The following is a 19,169-nucleotide window of genomic DNA, read 5'->3' as shown; positions in this document are numbered from 1 at the left end:
AAAGATGCTTCAGATCATCCGCTGCCGACACTTGTAAAATATCAGCTGACTAAGCCGACTACATGGAGTCAGCCAAAGTTACATAAATACCAATACCATTGTAGATTTGGTATAAAAGGCATATTGCCTACTATATGAAGGTACGCAAATTCTGCACACTTAAGAGAACTAAATCAGCTCCTTTCTTCTCTTCAGATCATTGCTCACTGGATCATCGGATGAACCATCAGAAAAGCTCAACTTCAATCCTCTAACGTGTTGTGCACGTGCAAGATTTTCTTTACTACACACACGTCAATCAGCCATCAAAAGAGATTAATGGACCCTAAGCTCTTCGAAATCTACCCTAAATCCCACAACCTAAATTTTGACATCAACAATAGTCAAATAGAGTCTGAACAAGTAGCACTCTACATGAAGAGTTAGTATCAAGTGCACCTAAATCTATGACATTAAATATACACTAAATGAATATTAGGTATTTAATCATTCGATTTGGAGACCTGCACGAGTGAATACCAACCATCGATATTCCCGTTCCCTGCAACCTGTGTGGCCAACCTGTGTGGCCATTCCAGGTGGCTAAACCATGTACTCCCAAAAATCCCCAAATTACACCGCATAACTCCATAGCCACTCCTCTTTTTCTTATCATCCCCACGCCAAAAACAGTCCAAAATCAAACGCAGAGCCTAGAATCCTCCGCACACATTTCATTCCTCCTCTCTGTCAATTCTCTCACTACCCCTATGCTCCATGGCGTTTCAAGCCGTCCTAATCTCACCCCCATCAAAACCCAACTACACCATCCTCCAATGAACCTTACATGCCTCTCATCCCCTCTCCTCTCCTTCCCCTTCTCCTCCCTCAGGCCCAAGCGTCTCCATTCCTTCAGGCCTCTCTCTTCTCTTAGAGAGACCAAGAAACCCACCTTGAGAAAAGCCTCAAATGTCCCTCAGAATCTTAAGTTTGGGAACAAGAAGGCAGGAGGAGGAGGAGAGGTAGGAGGTGAAGAAGAGTCGTCTGGTGGGGAATTAGGAGGAGATACGGCGTTGAAGGGGACTGTTCTTGCTGGGCTTCTTCTGCTTGGAGTTGTCGGTGGGTTTGGAGCAGTTGGGTATATTTATAAGGATCAGGTCAATGCTTTCCTCACTCAGTTCTCAGGTTTCATTGAGGGTAATGCTGCTTTCTTCATTCTTGGTTGTTTACCATTACTAGGTTTTTTGTCCTTGGATTTGTTGGAATAAATTGATGAAGTTTTGACCTTGCGATATCTGAGCAAGGTAGGTGAACTGGACAAGATTGTTTTTAGGAAAAAATGAAATCTTGAAATTTCAAAGATGGCTTGAAATGATGGAGCATTTTCAGTAAGAAAGTTCTACCATCTTTTATCGTGATGGAGTATTTTAAAAGGTTGTTTGGCAATCTGAAAATAGCGAAGAAGTATGAAAATGCGGACAAATTTTCAAAACCACCCCTTTTAGGATTTTATTTGCAAAAACCGACCCCTTTTGAAAATAATTACAAAAACCGACCTGTTTTCAGCCCAGCGCTGAAAACAGGTCGGTTTTTGTATAGAGTTCTCCGAAACATCACGGGAGTTTAACTCCCGTGAAGTTTATCGAGAAATTAAACTTCACGGGAGTTGAACTCCCGTGAAGTTTAATTTCTGCTTAAAACGAACTCCCGTGGAGTTACAGTCAAACATTCCCAGAGAACCGATCTCTCGGTTCTCTTGGAAATTGGGACTGCAACTTCACGGGAGTTCAACTCCCGTGAAGTTGCAGGTCATCCAGAATGCACAGCCTGCTGTGCATGTTTTGTATATGTACCTGTTAACTCATATATATGTCAATTTATTTGCAAACAACAATATATACATGATTCAACCATGAATTATAACTCATATATATGCCAATTTATTTGCAAACAACAATATATACATGATTCAACCATGAATTAAACACACTATATATGCCAATTTATTTGCAAACAACAATATATACATGATTCAACCATGAATTAAACACACACGATTATGTATATGAACAATAATTTACCTTCAAAAGTTTAGTATTTGAAAATTCAGGAAAGTTACAAATTTGCTGAGGAGCCCTAACGCCACCTGATCCTGAATCTCAGTCACGTGCGCATCAATATCAGCATCAATGCTATCTAAAACACGGACCTACGTGGTAAATAATTTATTAAGTATCAACTCAATAAAAAATGTTATAATTTAGCTTAGAAGCTTACGTAATCTCTCTCGTTCATCCCACTAGGGATGTAACTATCTGTCGGTGGGCGTGGCATGTGTCCAGCTAAGGGCTGTGGGTCACGCGTGATCCATCTACGTGTGATACCCCAATACCAATGCATATACGCGGTATAGTCAACAGCTGTGGGCCTCGTATCCTGTATGCAATCCCACCTGTGAACCCACCTGTCTATGTAGACCGCACGGACTACGGCCCAGTCAGTCCGGTGCGATGTAGGGCGCCGCCGATGATTGATCTGCTCGACAGGATCTGGAATATGCTGAGAGAGTGTAAACTGCCGTAGCACACGGTCCGGTACATGCATCTCTACGATCTCCCAACAGATCAATGGAACTCTGGCTCTCCACAAGCCGGGACTATCTCGACAGATAGGTGCAAGAGAATGTATATCGAGCTCCGGCGGTGTATAGGGTCTCCACTTGAACTGAAATAAAATAAAACATTTATCAGTATCATACAGAAAAACTATAATATTCATACTTCTTGAGTTTTATATTTACCTGTTCGTGCTGGAGGCCATCAAGCTCATTTCGGTAAAACTGACGGTGACGCGTCGTTGATCTGTACTGAGCGTATCGCTCGTTATACCTATATGCAGAATAGCGGATATATAAGTACAAATATTCAGGTTACGAATGAAATATGTGTGGTTATACCTATATGCAGAATAGCGGATATATAAGTACAAATATTCAGGTTACGAATGAAATATGTGTGTACAATTATACCTGTATGCCAACGGATACTGCCCCTCTAAGTCACGGTGCATAAGTAAAGTGGGTCGTCCAATATGAATGCGCTCCCATGACCAAATCTGTATCAACGTACAGCATCCCTTGAATTCTTTATTCTGCATCAGAGATACTCTACTCAATTCTCGATACAAATATGCCAACACCGCACTGCCCCACGATAGTGCGTCGCATACACCAAAATCCTCCAGCAGTGGCAGCCATCGTGCATGTACGAGAGTCTTGCTCGCATCAGGAAATAGTACGCACCCTATCATGTGCAATATGTATGCACGAGCATGAAACTGGAGCGTCTCAATAGAGGCATCCTGTGGTATATCGCCCTGAAATGTCTGACGAAGCCACGATAGCTTCATCGCACCACTCCTCAAGTCGGGAACCTGTCCAAGAAGCCGGGCACATACCTCCGGCCAACTATGATCATCGGTGCCCGTAACTGCCGGTCCATCAATCCGGAGCCCAAGTATGACGGTCACGTCCTGTAAAGTGATGGTGCACTCTCCTATATGCATGTGAAAGGTGTTGGTTTCTGGCCTCCACCTCTTAATCAAAGCAGTGATAAGCGGTCAATCAAGCCTGATATAACGAATCGTCGAACACAGTATTATACATAACATATTACAAATAACAAGTATCATACGCTTCAAAGATAACAAATACGAATGACATACATGATCTGATATAGTGCAAAACGCTACATAATACAAATACATGGGTGAAATGAACGCAGTATCATACAGAACATATTACAAATAACAAGTATCATAGTGCAAAACGCTACATAATACAAATCAACGCCTAATACTAACTGGACACCTATTTTTGTTGTGACCCGGTTGATCACATCTACTGCACTTATTTCTCCTCCTAGCTCCTTCACTTCCGTCATCCATACTATTTCTAATACGCACGGAACGAGGGCGCCCCGCCGATCTTTTATACAATGGAGGTAATATCCGTGGCCCATCTTGTGTCCAATATCGACTATCGTATGGTGGACGAAAACACTCTTTGTACGTTTGTAGATAGTTGTATGCAGAATACCAATCCGCGACAAATTCATAATGTGAAATGCGAGCACCACCCTGTAGGTCGGAGCAAGCTGCTACAACATGTTAACAAGGAATCCATTGTAGTTGCGGTACATTGTAAGTGCACGTACAAGTGTGATCCACCAACATATTGACTTTGTAAGAGCGATTTTCTCTATGGGTTATTCCCTCGAGCACCTCCCATTCATTAAAACTGTATCGTACAACCTGAAAGGACCGAGCTTGTACAATCCGAGCCGCTAGCATTTCATCAACCTTCGGTGTTAGCTCTGAGTGGATATTTTTACCATGTTCTCGACGTCGAACAAAGAATTTATTAAGCCTGTAAAAAGTTTTAGCAACTAGTGCCTGTTTTGGCATGCCGCGTGCTCCCCTGAGCACGTCATTGAAGCTCTCAGACGCGTTCGTAGTCATCATACAGAACCGTCGACCGCCATCCTCACATAAAGCCCTTCGTAGTCATCATACAGAACCGTCGACCGCCATCCTCACATAAAGCCCACTTATCAACATTGTTTGGACCCAAACTAGTTTCGATCCAATCATGTGCAGCTCGTGAAATGAACTTGATCCTCTCTCGTATTTGTTCATAAACATATTTTTCTGTTGCACAACCGGCTTGCCAAAGTAAGTCTTGAACCTGAGCGTTTTCATACTTCTTCTTGAAGTTGTCTCTAATATGTCGCAAGCAATAGCGATGTGCATGTGGTGGCGGGAAATGTCGTTGGAGTGCTTTTGGAATTCCTTTCATCCTATCGGATATGAATGTAATCGGCCACATCCCCACATTAGGGATATGATATCTAATGCATGCAAAAAATCAAGCCCAATTCTCTGTGTTTTTAACATCAACCACTGCGAATGCTAAAGGAAACAACCCGCCATCCGCGTCAACACCGGTTGCAACAAGCAAAACGTCTTTGTATTTACCATATAAGTGAGTTCCATCAATACTAAGAAGAGGACGGCAATATCGAAACCCCTCAATACAGAGCCCAAATGCCCAAAATACACCGGTGAACCGCCGTTCTCCGCCATCAACGGGGTCCGAAGATACTTCGTAGACAGTCCCTAGATTTTTTCTTTTGAGTGTTTCAAGATAATGAGGTAAGATCTCATACGAATTATCTCAATCCCCGAATATTTTTATCATCGCCTTCCTCCTAGCATTCCAACACTTGTGATATGATACATCCAAGTTGGTGGCTTTATGCACTAAAAGACGGATATCTTTCGGCCTTAGATCAAGATCCTCCCTCAGATGCGGTAAAATCAATTGATATATAAAAGAAGAGGACGCATTCTTGTTATTCATCTCTAATCGAGGATTGCTATAAGTGTGGAGTCCATTGTATGCCGTGATTTTGAATTGCCCACCTACTCTTGCACCCGAGCGTGAATTAAGCTTCCACGGACACCTCGCATTGCCGTCGTGGTGTCCACTATTATCTTCGACATCGTCATCTTTGCGATAGAAACAAACCACATTATAGCTTGTAGTATTATTTTTGGTTGGCCTGAACTTCACATTTTTTGCAATGGAATACGTGCGAATAGCATGGATCAATTTCTCCTTACTCTCGTAAAGATCTCCCTTGATGAATGAGAAGTCCTCGGCCTGTGTATCAACACCGCTATTAGTGCCAATAGGAACACTTTCCATCGCGGAGTTATCAATCCATTCATCTCCTTGAAGTTCATCGGGCGGCGGATCCTCTAAGCCGACATACTCATTATTAACATAACATCCGTCAATGTGTTGGTTTTCCCCGTCATCACGATCTATCAATGTCATGCTATTAATTTGTAATCCCTCCTCTTCATTATCATTCTCGGATTCAACACTTGCATTATCTTCTTGAATTCCCGTTTAGTATCGAAAGCATTCGAAGTGCCCACGAACGAAGGACCGCTCATGTATTGTGATTGTGTCCAACATTCATCTTGTTGAGGAGATAAAAAGCCTACAGAATCAACTTCAGGATCCTCCAATATGCGGGAATACATTCCTTCGTAGTTCAACGATTTGCCCAAATCTCTCTGATGTTTTTCAATGAACAATTCGACCGAACGCTTCTCGTCGTGTAAGACATGAATGAGACCCATATCGTAGTCACTTGATATTTGAATGCCACTTGTTCTGTTCTCCACAACAGGATAATTGCAAACCACACTGAGGTGATACTCACGTGAGTTAGTTAATGTAAGTTTGTGTAATTCATTAACCAACTCATCGAAAGTACACGATTTTGTTATGAACAACGGTCTCGTCGTGCCTCCTTCATAAACGGGCATATTATTTTCGAGGTAATTAATCTTCCCATTATAAGAACAGAGAATTACAAATCGATCGTTCATCGTTACCTCTGAAGAGTGAAAAATTCAATATCAATATTACACGAAAAGCCAAATAAATATTGATTGTTACTAATTTTTACATTTAGGTAGTAACTCTAATTTCCACATTAATTGATAATTTCACCTCTAAATACACAAAATTATTTAATACATCTTCACAAAATTCATAAATAATTCACAATTAAATTCTAAAATCTAATTTATATCATACATATGTAAAATCTAATTTTTCTTCACAAAATCTAAATAATTCACAATTAAATTCTAAACTCTAAGTACAATAATTTTCGAAGTTATTGATAATTTCCCCTCTAATTTCACAAAATTATTGATAATTTACACACTAATTCTTCACAAATTTCACAAAATGATTGATAATTTTCCCATTGATAAATTTCCCTCTAATTTTCACATTTATTGATAATTTCCCCTCTCACATTTATTGATAATTTTCCCTCTAATTTTCACATTTCTTCACAAAATTCGTAAACCATTCACAATTAAATTCTAAAATCTAGATTTTTACATGTAATCACAATCAAATAGTGAGAGTATACAAAAATTAGAGAGTATAGCTTTTTTAGGAAGAATTTACCTGTTTTTTTGGAATATTTGACTGAGATCTGAAGGGAGGTGGCGGTCGGAAGCTGGGGCGCCGGCGGCGGTCGGAAGCTGGGGCACCTACGGGCATCGAGCCTGGGCGCGACAGTCGGAGCTGGGTGGCGATTGACTGGAAGCGGCGCGATGGGAACGAGGGAAATATTTGGTTTGTGGCAGCGTCGGGTGGCCAGCCGCGTTATATGAGGGTACAACTCCACCGGAGTTTCAACTCCGTGGATTGCAGTCAATTTCCCAGAGACCTCGATCTCTGGAATGTGGCCTGACTCACGCGAGTTGAACTCCCGTGAAGTTGCAGTCCCAATTTCCCAGAGATCGATTCTCTGGATATGTTGGACTGTAACTCCACGGGAGTTGAACTCCCGTGGAGTTTTAAGCAGAAATTAAACTTCACGGGAGTTCAACTCCCGTGAAGTTTAATTTCTCATTAAACTTCACGGGAGTTGAACTCCCGTGATGTTTCGGAGAACTCTTTATAAAAACCGACTTGTTTTCAGCGCTGGGCTGAAAACAGGTCGGTTTTTGTAATTATTTTCAAAAGGGGTCGGGCTGAAAACAGGTCGGTTTTTGTAATTATTTTCAAAAGGGGTCGGTTTTTGCAAATAAAATCCTAAAAGGGGTGGTTTTGAAAATTGTAATTATTTTCAAAAGGGGTCGGTTTTTGCAAATAAAATCCTAAAAGGGGTGGTTTTGAAAATTTGTCCATGAAAATGCCCTTAATTTTTGGCAAACATGAGTACATGACCAATAAACAATATAATGAATGATGTTTTTCTTTTGGAATTAAAGTTGAAATGGTGAAACTAGAAAGTAAAACTTTTGTGAAACAAACATTTTCTATATTGAATGTCATTTTTGTAATTTCCAGCAACGAGAAAGAGTTAAACTTTAAAGGCTTATTATTAACATACTTTCCCTTTTTCTTTTTTTTTTCTTTTTTCTTTTTACTTCAACACTCATTTCATCAATTTTGAGCGGAAGTCAAAATTGTAAGATATCTTATATAGTGACATCACTCATACATTTTCAAGTGGTACTATCACATAAATAAGCATATAAAGTGCATGAAAGGTCTTCAGTTCTGCATTTCCAACACCACTTTCTTCCTACAAACATTATGTCAAGCGAAAATATTACCACAACCACAAAGATTGTATGTTTTACCCGAAAAGATTTGGGAGTCTCAACTTGATGTTGTCTATTGGACTGTTAGTATTCATGTAAAGAGTCTTTTGAGATCACTCTATGAACCACCTTTCGACTCATTGATGATGATCTTTCTATTATCACCCTTTACACTGAAAGTGTATAAAGTAGTGAATTAGAATAAAATAGTAGTTGTTGAATGCTTGGTTGATTTGATTTATGCGAATATTCTAGTACCAGCTTCTTAATGTTTTTCTAACTTCAGCCCTAGTACCATGGAGAACTTACCCTTGCAAAATTAGGCGCTCTAAAAGTATAATATGTTATTTACAAGTAAAAAATTAACATCATTATGAATATTATGCGTTACATAACCCATAATTTTCATTAGGTTTAGAGATATTTAGTCTCACGAACTTCACTTCACAATGTCAAACAGTTTTACTCACTAGTAAGGTCCTAACTCCTAAGTATACAATGTGAAGTGTAACTATGTCTCATTGTCTACGCAACGAAAATTAAGTTATGCAGAGGATGTTATGAAACTCCTTTTTAAAACTATGATACATAAGTATAAGCTAGATAACAATAGTTCTGACATCCGAACAACCCCATCTTTATAAAATAAACTTAAAGAAAACCAAAGGATAGAGTAGTTTAAATGGGGAACAAGCTAACATCAATTATGGAATCCCATACCGAACATTGCATCATGTTGTTAGTGATTGAACATTTTGCTACTCAGTGAGGTATCTCTTACAACTTTTCTTGCACTATCGCTTCCTGTTTCTTGTTTGTTGGTTTGGGATTGGTTCTATTTTGGGTGCTGCATATTACAAGAGACAATTACATTGCACAATGAAATTATTTTATTCCATTATATTGTATAATACTCCTGGTCACCTTAGGGATTATTTGGACAATGAACCCTTAATATGTGCGCAAAAGCTTCATGTTACTGTATCACATAATTATTTGCACATAATAGACATTTTTCTTTCTGAGTTGTGCTTTGATATACAACACTGATATTAGCGAACCTTGTCTTTATCATAACTTTCTGCTGAAAGGTGTGTTTGGATATCATATTGATTTTCTTGTTGTGTTTTTCACTATGCCGTTTTTCTTGATACAACCTGTTTTCAAAAACACCATGGTTAGTTTGTTTTGTCAAAGCTAGCTCGACTCTTTCCATACATATATTATAACATTATCTTATATTATTGTAGATGTATTACATAAAAAATGTGTTAATATAATATATTAAGCACACTAATAATATATTATAATAATTATATTATCTTATTATATTATATATACTATATAATATTATTAATATATAAAATATTTATACTATATTATAAAGTATAAATTTATTAAGTTATATTATCAAAATGTTTTATTATAATATGATTTATTTTACTAACATATAATAAATTAAATTAATATAATATATTATATATGATAGTAAATACATACTAATGTCAGAATTACATTAACTACCATATAATATTTAAAATATAATATGTTACTAGTTTATTGTAATATTTTATTATAATATAATCTTTTACTATCATATAATAAATTATATTAATATAAGATATTATATGTGATAGTAAATACATAATAATGTTATTAATTACATTAACTACCATATAATATTTAAAAATATAATATATTACTAGTTTTATAATAGGAAACTATAATGTAATATGTTATGTATATATTAATTGTTATAATTATTGTTGTATATTTTATTATAATTTAATATATTAAATATAGAAACTGTAATATAATATATTATGTATATATTAATTATTATAATTATTGCTGTATATTTTATTATAATTTAATATATTAAATACAATAAATTAAATTTATAGAATATAGTGATATTTGATATTATATTATTGTAATGGGTTTGATGGTTATGAAGTGCCAGATCATTTAGCAAAATAAGCTATCAAGAGATAGAAGTGCGAGGCCACACATTTTGATCTGACTTTTAGGGTGGGCCTCATGAAGTGCTGGATAATTTAGCATAGTAAGCTATCAAGAGATAAAAGTGCGAGGCCCACACATTTTGATGTGACTTTTAGAGATAGCCTCATCACATGGTTATCTCTTGGTACCTCATGTTGCTAAATGAGCCGCCACCCCATACCCATTATTTCCTTAATAATAAGATAATATATTACAATATAGTATTATGATATAATACAATATATTATAAATTTATAATTTATTGTCATGTAATATATTATATTCAAATATAGCAAATTTAATTAATAAATATATTATTATAAGTTATCATTGTATTAATATAATATAAGAAAAATATATTTTGATATATATAATATTTTATTAATAGTATTATATTCTGGTAATATATTATACTAATGATATTATATAATATTATATTAAAATGTATATATAATAGTAAAAATATATCATAATTCCAAATTTTATTATCATATAATATTTTATATTGTAACATTATGCATTAATTAATAATATTGAATATATTTTTTTTAAACATTATAGTAATTATAACTAATATATTATATAGTACAAACATAGCATATTTATATTTTATAATATATTATATCAAGCACTGTTAATATATTATAGTCATTATAAGATATTATAATATAATATTATATATTAAACATTATGTTACTAAACCCAAAGCACTTCTCAAAATTCCAAACACCTAAAAGGTGTTTTCAGACAAGTGTTTTGTTTTTTGCTTTTTGGCCACAAGTGTTTAATTTTTACCATGAAAACACCATGGTTTCCAAACACATGTTTTTATTTTGGCGAAAACACATTGGAAAGCGGAGGAAAAAAAACACCATGGTTGCCAAGCATTACCTTCCTTTTTCCTGGTTTTGATTGATCCGTAATTCATCATTTGAGCAATCATCATATTATGCAACTACCTTCCCCCTTCTGCTTGTACTTTGTTTCTCTACTCAATCCAGTATGCTGGTGGTTCTGGTGCATTTATTGAATCCAACTACAGTATCTTATTATGTTTTGTACAATCAGGTTATGGTCCTGCTGGATATGCTTTATTTGTTGCTGTATATGCTGGTTTGGAGGTGAGATATTATGACAGCGACCCCACTTTGACAAGGTTTTTTTTGGTATTTAATAGTCTTTTTTAAGCAATTTTGTTGCACCTCCAGGCAAGTTTATTGAGGGAGCTGCCATGTATAATGCTTGCTATATTGGTGAACATGTGGGGATAATATAAACATATGTCACATCTGTTGCAATAATTGCTTCTTCCATTTTACTCATTCCCTTTTAACGACATGATATAGTTTATTATGCTTATCTCAAAGACATGATGCTACTATTTCTTGAACATGATACTTTCTCAACATTAACATAAAAATAGATGGGAAGTTTGATGCGCTAATGGAGGAACTACCAACGCCGTAACTCTTCATGGGAAGTCTAGCATGCAGGATACAAAAGAATTAGTAAAACCAGTTGGACACTGAAAACCTACTTTGGTGAGATTTTAGAGTGCAAAATAGATATAAATTCAAAGCATTTGAACTTGATAATATGCTTCCCATTTTACATAATACTCATAATCTGGATAGTACGTATTGTCTCTTAACCTCATTAGGTCTTCAGCTGTATTGATAAATTTGTTCATTAATTATGACGGGGCGATCGTTAGTCGTTGATCAAGGATTTTATAGATTTTCTAGTATATTTGTTATTTTAGTAATATTTGATGTAATCTCCAAGTTTAGATAAATGTCTCCTTAGGATTAGATGTCGGATTATTAGGATCTTTGAGATTTAATTTGTTAGATATTTTATCTTTGCTCTCTTTTTATTAGGATTTGGTTAGGATTTGATTTACTTTTCAGGTTTGGTTTTTCTCTATAAATAAAGTTGTAATCCTCCATGAGAATTAGACTATGATTAATGAAAAGAAAATTTTTTGAGATGTGAAATCTTTGTTAGCATGTGAAGTGTTAAAGTTATGATGTGTGTAGTGTCGGGGTGTGATGCCTTTGGGTGTGAAGCCCTTTATTTATCCTAGCCCTCCAATTACATCATTCTTCAATCAAAATTATCAAGAAAGGTGAAACTCGAAGACAAATCAGAGCAAAATACTGATTCAGAGACTAATTCACAACAAGAGATGCAATTTGACCTCGAGCCAAAAGCTAAACCACATCAGAAATGAATTCAAAGTTCGAGCGTGAACTCGAACTTGAGCGAGAGCTAGAATGTAAGCTAGAACCAGAAGTTGATTCAAATCCAAAGCTTGAATCAAATCCAGAGCCTGAAATTGGGTCAAGTCTAAAAGCAAAATGTAAGATCGATACACAACGCCATTGTTTTAAATATCCCCGACATGGCCCGATATATCCCCCGATATATCCTTTTACAGGGCTTGCCGCAACCGATATGGTCTTTAAATATCCTTTACCTCTTTTTGGCTATTTTGAGTGACAAATCCCCGATATGGCCGATATATTAGCCGATATGTGGACCAGTATATCTTTTATATAGCTTGTTGCAAAATAATATACCGTGTTTGGAATATTTGGGCGAGATATCAAAATTTCCCTATTATATAAAATGACATTTTGCCCTAAAAAAAGCAGATTGAATGTTGCAACGTTGTTTTGCACTTTTGTTTGTTTTAGAAGGTTGATTAGTGATCCTAAATATATATTATTCATATTTTGTATGCTTAAATTTCATTACATATTTCGAGATTACATTTTAATGCATTATACTATGTATGCAAACATTCATTATGGCATTCCGATATTTAACACATATCCCCGATATTTCCCTGATATCCGCAATCCGATATGAATTTTGGCCATCCGATATTTCCCCGATATCCGATATTTAAAACCTTGCGCAGCGCAAACTCGCGGTCTAGATTAATTTGATTGTTGAGTTCGTTATCCCATACCCTCGCCAGGTTAATATCGAGTTCTACAACTTATCTTGAAACTCCTGCAACCCTCGAAGAAAGACTCACCAAATAAATTACATATTACACTTTTTCACTGTAAAACTCAAGGTCGAGTTTTCTCAAACGAGGGGAGATTTGATGCAGGGCGATCATTAGATGTCGATCAGGAACTTTATAGATTTATTGGCATCTTTATTATTTTAGTGATATTTGATGTAATCTCCAATTTTAGGTAAAGATCTCTTTAAAATTAGATTTCAATTTGTTAGGATCTTTAAGATTTATTTGTTAGAGATTTTATCTTTGCTTCCTTTTTATGAGGATTTGGTTAGGTTTGATATACTTTTTCAGGTTTGGTTTTTCTCTATAAATAAAGTTATAATCCTCCATAAGGAATTAGACTATGATTAATAATTTTTTTTGAGATGTGAAATCTTTGTTAGCATGTGAAGTGTTAAAATTATGACATGTGAAGTGTCGGTGTTGCAGAACTAGGAGAGAAAAATGTTTTAATTTTCTCATTGATTAATTCAAAATTACAGCCTATTATATATAGGAAAGATACAGGCGATAGTAGGAAACTAACCAATCTATAAATCAGGAAACTATTCTAAATATATTTGAATCCCTTAATTAAAGGGATATTGCTAACTATTCTATTTTCTAATTAATATATACATCTCAACACTCCCCCTCAAGCTGAGGACTAGATGTCATGATCCATTCCTAGCTTGGAAACATTATCATGAAAATTAGAGCTGTTTAGTCCCTTTGTCAAAACATCTACGAGCTCGTATCCTGATGGAACATAAGACATCCATACTAGTCCGTCCTCTAGCTTCTCCTTGATGAAATGTCTATCAATCTTAATGTGTTTCATCATATCATGATGTATAGGATTATGAGCAATATTGATAGCTGATTTATTATCACAATAGAGCTTCATAGGTCCTTCCCACTTGACTTTCAAGTTGTATGGAATAATCTTCAGCCATAACATCTCACACAGACCTTGAGCAATTGCTCTAAATTCTGATTCAGCAAATGGTCTAGCCACCACATTCTATTTTTTACTCCTCAAAGTAATAAGATTACCTCCAAGAAAAGTGCAGTAACCCATGGTTGATCTCCTATCAACTATAGATCCTCCATAGTTAGCATCTGTATAAACTTCAAGAGAGAGATTCTTCTGTCTTTTGAACATAATTCTTTTTCCCGGATTTCCTTTCAAATAATGTAACACTCTATAAGCAACATGTAGATGTGGCTCCTGGATCATGCATGAATTGGCTGATCACACACATAATATGCTGCCTGGTCGAGTATGAGTAAGGTAAATGAGTCTGCCTACTAACCTCTGGTACATCTTTTTATCAACAAGCGGTTCTTCCTTAGCTTCTCCAAGTTTCTGGTTTGCTTCTATTGACGTAGATACTAGTTTACACCTGAGCTTCCCTGTCTCCTTCAATAGGTCAATTACATCTGTTGGGATATGAAAATCCCCCCTTTTGAGTATGCCACTTCAATACCTAGAAAGTACTTCAATCTCTTGAGCTCCTTTATCTCGAATTCTTTGATCAGTCAGTGCTTTAATTCTAGTTTCTCCTTTTCATCATTTCCTGTTACTATGATGTCATCAACATATACTAGAAGTGCAGTCACTCCCCTTACAACCGAGTGCTTTATGAAAAGAGTATGATCACATTGACTTTGTTGATATTTGAAGTCTTTCATGACTTTAGTGAATCTCCCAAACCATGCCCTGGGGGATTGTTTTAGTCCAGAAAGAGCCTTCTTTAACTTGCAAACTCTGTTTCCTGCATCGTCTTCAAAGCCTGGAGGGATGTCCCTGTAAATTTCTTCATCTAAGTCTCTATGAAAAAAAGCGTTCTTAACATCACACTGCAGGAGTTGCCAATCAAAGTGAGCTGCCAGTGATAACAGAATCCTTATTGTATTCATTTTTTCCACAGGATCAAAAGTCTCCTGGTAGTCTACTCCATAAGTGTTGAGTGTATCCTTTGGCCACTAACCTCACTTTGTACCTTTCAAGTGACCCATTAGCTTTATATTTCGGTGTAAAAATCCACTTACAATTGCGTATGTTTTCCCCTCTTGGCTTATCAACAATTTCCCAAGTTTGATTCTTTTCTATTGCAGCCATTTCCTCTCTCATGCCATTCCTCCATTCTTTCCTTGACAATGCCCCAGACACGGTAATGAATTTTCTGTGGTTTGATGATAAGTTTTTAAGGGAAACAAATTGGGACAATGGGTATAAAGGCCTTTTTGTACATTCTCTACAACCTTTTCTAATGACTATAGGAAGGCCAGAATCATCTGTGGGTGGCTCAACTACTTGTGTATTGAAAGGAGAGTTAGATCTTATCGTGGAATCATCGTTAGAGACTGGGTTGGATCGTGAACTTGTTGCGGGTATAGAAAAGTCCTAGAGTATACCTACGAAAATCTTGGATCATTATGAATAACGTGAACTGTCACTTGAGGTAGAACATTAGTTTTTTCAAAATTGTTTTGTAGGACATGATCAGGATTCAGGATGATTGGGTTGGACACTGCTAAACTAAGATCTAATAATGGTGTATTTATAGTATGGAGGGGTAGATCAAGATCAGAAATATCACAAATGCTATATTTTAGCATTGGTGGAGTCTCCCTCTGAAGATAGGACTTGGTGAAATAGGGCTTTTGTAGCTGTGAATGTGCACAAAAGCTGTACATCCGAACACCTTAGGAATGAGGCCACTGGAACTTTAAAAATCTGGAAAAAGGTATTAAAAACCTCGAGAAGACAGTCTGTTTATCATATGGGTGGTAGCTAGGACAACTTCCCCCCAATAGGTTTTAGGAACATTTCCTTAGAAAAGTAAAGCCCTAGTTGTGTTAAGTAAATGCTCATTTTTCCTTTGGGTTACCCCATTCTGTTGAGGTGTATCGACACAAGAAGAGTCATGAATAATTTTCTATTTTTGGAAGTAAGGTGACAACGTCTAGTTAAAGAATTCCCTAGCATTGTTTGACCAATAAGTGTTTGATGTTAACCCCAAATTGATTGTGAATCATGGAAAGAAAATTAGGGATAACAGTGCGAACATCGAATTTTTGTTTGAGTAGATACAACCATGTAACTCTAATACAATCATCAATCAAAGAAACAAACCGTTGAGCTCCAGAGACATTTGAGATGGGAGAGGGACCCCATATATCACTTTGGATTAAATGAGAAGGCATAGAACTTATTTTATTAGTGATAGGAAAAGATACACGAGTGTGCTTTGCTAACTCACAAACTTCACAATAAAAAACTGAAATGTCTAATCCTTCAAACAAATAAGAAAACATGATTATTAGAACTCTAAATGCACGATGACCTAGACGAAGGTGGTAAAGCCATATGACATCTTTATTGGAAGAACTAAAAAAATGACAGAACAAATTATTCATAATGCTCCGAGAAGATTCGAGGTGATAGAGACTTTTCCTTTCCTTGGCAAGTCCAACCTTCCTCCCCGATTCTTGATCTTGAAACATATAATAAGAAGAGAAAAAAGTTGCATAGCGTTTAAGGTCATGAGTGAGTTTATGGATTGACATGAGGTTGGTTGAGAGCTTTGGCACATGAAGCACATTTTTAAGAATAAGAGACTGTAATACATATATCCTCTAAGCCAGCAACAGTAGCTAAAGAACTATTTACAACGACAATCTTTCTATCACTAGGGTAGGGGGATAGTAAAAATTGGAAAGAGTGTTCATATGTATATGGCACCTGAGTCAATGACCCAAGAATTGACATAAAACTTGTCTGAGACATTCATGCAAATAGAGGGTGAAGATTTACAAGAGAGGGCTAAAGAACATGATCTAGAAGGTTTTTAGAGGATCCTAGCAATTTTTTTTAATTTTTCTATCTCCTCACTATTGAATCTTTGCTTTTCTATGTTGTCATCTTTTCTGGGCTGCTCCGTCAAGTGTGCTTAGGATGGAAACCTTGGTTGAAACTTTTCCTGTCCTCCACAGTTTCCCCATTCATGGCTTAGAGGCTTACCATTTAATTTCTAGCACCTTTCCTTTGTATGTCTCGACTTCTTGCAGTAGGTGCACCACAGATTGTCTTTATTTTTTTTCCACTGATTGTCTTTTTCATAGTTCTTATCAATTTTTTTCTCTCCGGTTGATCTCCCTTTGTTATTAAGGCTGACCCTTCTTTGGTTGGAGGCTCGAGCATTATATCCCTTTGACTCTCTTCTGCCCTAATCAAAGAGATTGCCTCTTTTAAGGTAGGAAGTTCCTCCTCGCTAATAATCTATACTCGAACTTAATCAAACTCAGGATTTAATCTAGTCAAAAAATCATACACATGGTCTTTTTCAATAAAAATTTCAGAGTTGCAGCATCATCAAATTTTGCAAGATTGGCATATTTTGTCACTATTTTGTTCCCTTGTTTAGTAGCTCTTGTTTTGATCTTTATCTCATATACTCTTGCTGCATCTCGGTCCTTTGAGTAGGTACAACGGATAAAATCCCATATTTCCTTAGCAGTGGCAAGAAACATGCGAGCGTCACTGTTTGTCAGGTCCATAAAATTCCACAGTCACAACATAATCATTGAGTCCTCTTCATGCCAAGCTCCGAATATTGGATCACGTTTGCCTGGGGTTGGCCCAACAAGATGGCTCAGTCTTCCCTTGCCTTTTAGGTATGTGCGGACAAATTGAGACCACTTGAGGTAGTTTTTTCCATTAAGTCTAGAGGAGGCCCTAATATTTTGTATATCGTCAGTTTTCTGGGTGGAGTTCACTTCTTCAGATAAGGATGTTTCGGGGGTAGACTTTGTTTTGGGAAAAAAGAATGAATCACGACAATAAAGGATGTGATAAAGAAGAAGGAAAAAATCACAGCAATGAAGGCTGTGAAAGAACAATTATCGGAAAAATCGAAGGAAGAAAAGAAGAATTACAGCGACGAAGGCGGTAAAAAATCAGATCAAGAACCCTAGGGCTCTGATACCATGTTGCGGAAATAGGAGAGAAAAATATTCTGATATTCTCATTGATTACTTCAGATTTACAGCCTATTATGTATAGGAAAGATATAGACGTTAGAATAGGAAGCTAACCAATCTATAAATTAGAAAACTAACTATTCTAAATATATTCGAATCCCACAATTAAAGGGATATTGCTAACCACTCTATTTTCTAATTAATTTATACATCTCGACAGTCAAGATGTGATGCTCTTGAGTGTGAGGCTCTTATGTTATCCTAGCTCTCCAATTACAATATTCTTCAATTAGAATGCACTCCTCAAACATCTTAGCCATTTATCCTCTCAACAAAAGATCACCAATACTGATCACCGGCGAACAGTAACCAAGTGCACTATTTAACTCGGTAAGTTTCTTGTTGTTCGTGATGGATTACGACACTATTCTGCCAGGCCGTCGCCGATTTCTCGCCTCCAGATCGAAGCCCTCGCGTTGTTCCCCATCAGATTACACTTCTGGTTGGTGTATAGGTTTGTGACTGGATTTACAAACGACCAAGGAATGAGTAACTAGGTAATGAAGGAATGAGTAACTAGGTAATGGATATCGTTGAAAAAAGGTGTCTACTTGGGTTAGCATGGAAGGAAGGAAGGTCTATCTATTTTATTTACTAATGCCCTATGATGAACTCTTGGATAGATCGTCAAATTCTGTGCTAGTGTCAATGATATTAGATAAATATTGAAGTCTAGTATTTATGGATACATTAGGATATATGAGGTGATTTCATATAATTTACTACAGGTATTCATAAACATGATGCTTAGGTGAGTTAACTTCTACCTTTATGTTGCAGATACTTGCAATTCCAGCTATCCCGTTAACCATGTCAGCAGGTCTTTTGTTTGGTAGCTTTGTTGGTACCATAATTGTCTCTATTAGTGGAACGGTAAGTAGTTCTTTCAGCCCTAGTTTTTTTTATAATTGAT

General features: G+C 36.3%; 1 protein-coding gene across 1 annotated transcript in view; it reads left to right on the top strand.

The window, feature by feature from the left end:
- LOC109825113 overlaps nt 605-19,169 on the top strand; it is a 38,695-nt gene continuing 20,130 nt past the window's right edge. The window contains exons 1-2 of the mRNA XM_020391847.1: nt 605-1,176; nt 11,257-11,309. Of these exons, the coding sequence (XP_020247436.1) occupies nt 750-1,176; nt 11,257-11,309 (480 nt within the window). The 5' untranslated portion in view covers nt 605-749. The remainder of the gene's footprint in view (nt 1,177-11,256; nt 11,310-19,169) is intronic.

The sequence above is a fragment of the Asparagus officinalis genome, chromosome 10, assembly GCF_001876935.1.
Source record: "Asparagus officinalis chromosome 10, Aspof.V1, whole genome shotgun sequence".
NCBI classification, from domain to species: domain Eukaryota; kingdom Viridiplantae; phylum Streptophyta; class Magnoliopsida; order Asparagales; family Asparagaceae; genus Asparagus; species Asparagus officinalis.
This window is presented reverse-complemented; position numbering and strand designations above follow the sequence as displayed.